Source organism: Nanorana parkeri, unplaced genomic scaffold, assembly GCF_000935625.1.
Source record: "Nanorana parkeri isolate BGI_ZX_2015 unplaced genomic scaffold, ASM93562v1 scaffold492, whole genome shotgun sequence".
In the NCBI taxonomy this organism is placed as follows: Eukaryota; Metazoa; Chordata; class Amphibia; order Anura; family Dicroglossidae; genus Nanorana; species Nanorana parkeri.
Window position 1 is genome coordinate 437,055 of NW_017306760.1, and position 3,478 is coordinate 440,532.

Here is a 3,478-nt window from a genome sequence, read left to right on the forward strand (position 1 = left end):
GGCCTTTTTTTTGGTAAAAGTGTGAAAAATATGGGGGGGGGGGGAAGGGGTCATTTTTTTTCCCCCATTGTTTTGTATTTCTTAATACAAATAAGAATGTATTTATGCATATATCACATCGAATTAAAGCCCATTTTGTCTTTTTAAAAACGGTATATAATGTGTGTAGGTGCAATGAATGGGGAAGACGGTAATTACGGTTAAACAAACACATAGCAAAAATGGCAAAGTTGCTCGGGTCTCCAGAAGAGAAAACATTTTCTGAAGCTGCGTCACTAAGGGGTTAAGTGTCAGTTTAGATTAAATAGTCCCTGTGACACGCAGGGAGAAGGTGAGATGACTGGCGCTGAGCTCCGTCTGTCGCTTTCGGAACTGCAGTCAGCGTCACTAACTAGTCAAAACTTGTGAAAAGGGAACATTTGTGCCTGCAGGCACCTGATAGTGTTATAGCGAATGTCATATGCCGTGTAGGTCATTTCCTGAGTGAGGACAGCTGGGAAACGACATTTAATTCTACAGCAGAAATATTTAATATACTACTTGACTAATTTAAGTATTGTTGATATGATTTTAGTAATAATATAATATTAGTAATATACTTGGGTGAGGTAGATAAACCGCAGAGAATAAATCAGAGATGTCTGTCCCTGGAGACTAACCGGGACTTTATTACCACGCTGGGCCGTCCTGATCAGGAGGATTTATAGAACAGTCTGTCCCAATATCTTTACCTGGCCATGTGCAGATGGAACACTTACATGTTACTGAATAAAGATCCTTCAATTCACTCGTTCTTTACCATCTTCACACGGCCATACTGCAGCAACTTCTTTCCCTTAGCTCAGTGGTCTCCAAACTGTGGGCTGGGTGTGGCCATTTGCTTGCATTTAACAGGCCCTTGGGGCACTATTCCTCCTTATGACATCACCTCCTGCTTGCAATTTCTCCCACTAACACAGCAATGGGGCGAAATTACTCCCACTGATACCAATGATGGGGCGAAATTACTCCCACTGATACCAATGATGGGTTACTATTCCACCCACTGATACCAATGATGTGGCGCTATTCCTCCCACTGATACCAATAATGGGGCGCTATTCCTCCCACTGATACCAATGATGGGTTACTATTCCACCCACTGATACCAATGATGGCGTACAATTCCTCCCACTGATACCAATGATGGGGCTCTATTCCTCCCACTGATACCAATGATGGGGCTCTATTCCTCCCACTGATACCAATGATGGGGTGCTATTCCTCCCACTGATACCAATGATGGGGCTAAATTACTCCCATTGATACCAATGATGGGTTATTATTCCACCCACTGATACCAATAATGGGGCACTATTCCTCCCACTGATACCAATGATGGGGCACAATTCCTCCCACTGATACCAATGATGGGGCTCTCTTCCTCCCACTGATACCAATGATGGGGCTCTCTTACTCCCACTGATACCAATGATGGGGCACTATTCCTCCCACTGATACCAATGATGGGGCACTATTCCTCCCACTGATACCAATGATGGGGCACTATTCCTCCCATTCATATCAATGATGGGGCACTATTCCTCCCCCTGATACCAATGATGGGGCACTATTCCTCCCATTGATATCAATGATGGGGCTCTATTCCTCCCACTGATACCAATGATGGGGCTCTATTCCTCCCACTGATACCAATGATGGGTCTCTATTCCTCCCACTGATACCAATGATGGGGCACTATTCCTCCCACTGATACCAATGATGGGGCACTATTCCTCCCACTGATACCAATGATGGGGCACTATTCCTCCCACTGATACCAATGATGGGGCACTATTCCTCCCACTGATACCAATGATGGGGCACTATTCCTCCCACTGATACCAATGATGGGGCACAATTGCTCCCACTGATACCAATGATGGGGCTCTATTCCTCCCATTGATACCAATGATGGGGCACCTTTCCTCCCACTGATGCCAATGATGGGGCACTATTCCTCCCACTAGTACCAATGATGGGGCACTATTCGTCCCACTAGTACCAATGATGGGGCACTATTCCTCCCACTGATACCAATGATGGGGCACTATCCCTCCCACTGATACCAATGATGGGACACTATTCCACCCACTGATACGAAAGATAGGACACTATTCCTTCTACTGATACCAATGATAGGTCACTATTCTTTACACTGATACCAATGATATGTCACTATTCTTTACACTGATGCCAATGATGGGATCAGTAAGTCTTAACCATTGTCCAGTACTGCAAAGCAGGAAGCAGAGTAGAGTATGTAATAAGCAAATATGGCTGCTTCCCTTGTATATAACTACAAATGATATGTATCTGTAGGGTTTTAAAACATTAACCGATATTGATAAGATTATTGGCATGAGGCTGATCTCTGATATCTTGTTATAGTAGATTTTCCTGTTTGTTTCAGGTTATAGAGTTCCCCGTGAATGCCGCTTCTTTACCTCATTTACGTAATCCGGATATCTTGGTGGGGGAAAATGACCTGACGGCCCTCAGTTACCTTCACGAGCCAGCCGTGCTACACAATCTCAAAGTGCGCTTCTTAGAGTCCAACCACATCTATACCTACTGTGGTAAGTGAATGGAATGGGTGATATGACATAATACGTGACCCCACAACACCTTACCGATCAGTTATTAGGACCCATTCACATGTATGTGTTGCAATAAATGACACCCCATTGCGGGAATGCAATAGTGGACATCACAAGTATACTATAGCATAATGCATCACACAGCCATGTGCATGGTACTGCACATTAAAATTTGATTTGGCTGCCCTAAGTCAACGCCTTAACCCACTTTAACACACAGCCGCATGCTTAAAAAGCAGAACATGTGACTTTCACCATGCATTCACAGGTGTTGAATCAATCACTGTCAAAGAAAACACATGCACTTTGAAGATTCATCTGCAGTAAATTCTTGGTGAATGTCAGACTCGCTGTATTAACCATATGCCCCATACTGTTACTGAGTCATTGGAGAGATACATTAACTGCTCGGCTGTCATACTGATCCCCTGGTTTCCATATTTTCTGATTCACTGACAGTAAGTTCAGGCTTCTCTTGTTGCTTGCTTGCTCCAAGTCAGAGATTTAAATTGTATGCCAAGCTGAAAACTGGTTTTATAGTTCTGTAGAGAGTAGGAAAGAAAAGGAACTTCTGTTGGGTCTTCAATGCTATCTGGGGCTCTGTTAGATCCAATCCTCACTTCAGGAAATTAGTGAAAATCTGCAACAGGGACATAAACAGAACTAAAAATCTGACATGGGTTCTAGACTTCCCGAACTCTACTAAAGAAAATAATATTTTCTTCCTTGTAAAACATTGTCTCTCCTGGCTGTCTCTCCTCTCTCTCCTGGCTGTCTCTCCTCTCTCTCTCCTGGCTGTCTCTCCTCTCTCTCTCTCTCTCTCTCCTGGCTGTCTCTCC

At 43.9% G+C, this 3,478-nt stretch overlaps 1 protein-coding gene across 1 annotated transcript in view; it reads left to right on the forward strand.

Annotated features, from left to right (window-relative positions):
• Positions 1–3,478, forward strand: part of MYO5B (myosin VB) — a 123,036-nt gene that overhangs the window by 3,513 nt on the left and 116,045 nt on the right. The window contains exon 3 of the mRNA XM_018560998.1: positions 2,453–2,578. Within this exon, the coding sequence (XP_018416500.1) occupies positions 2,453–2,578 (126 nt within the window). The remainder of the gene's footprint in view (positions 1–2,452; positions 2,579–3,478) is intronic.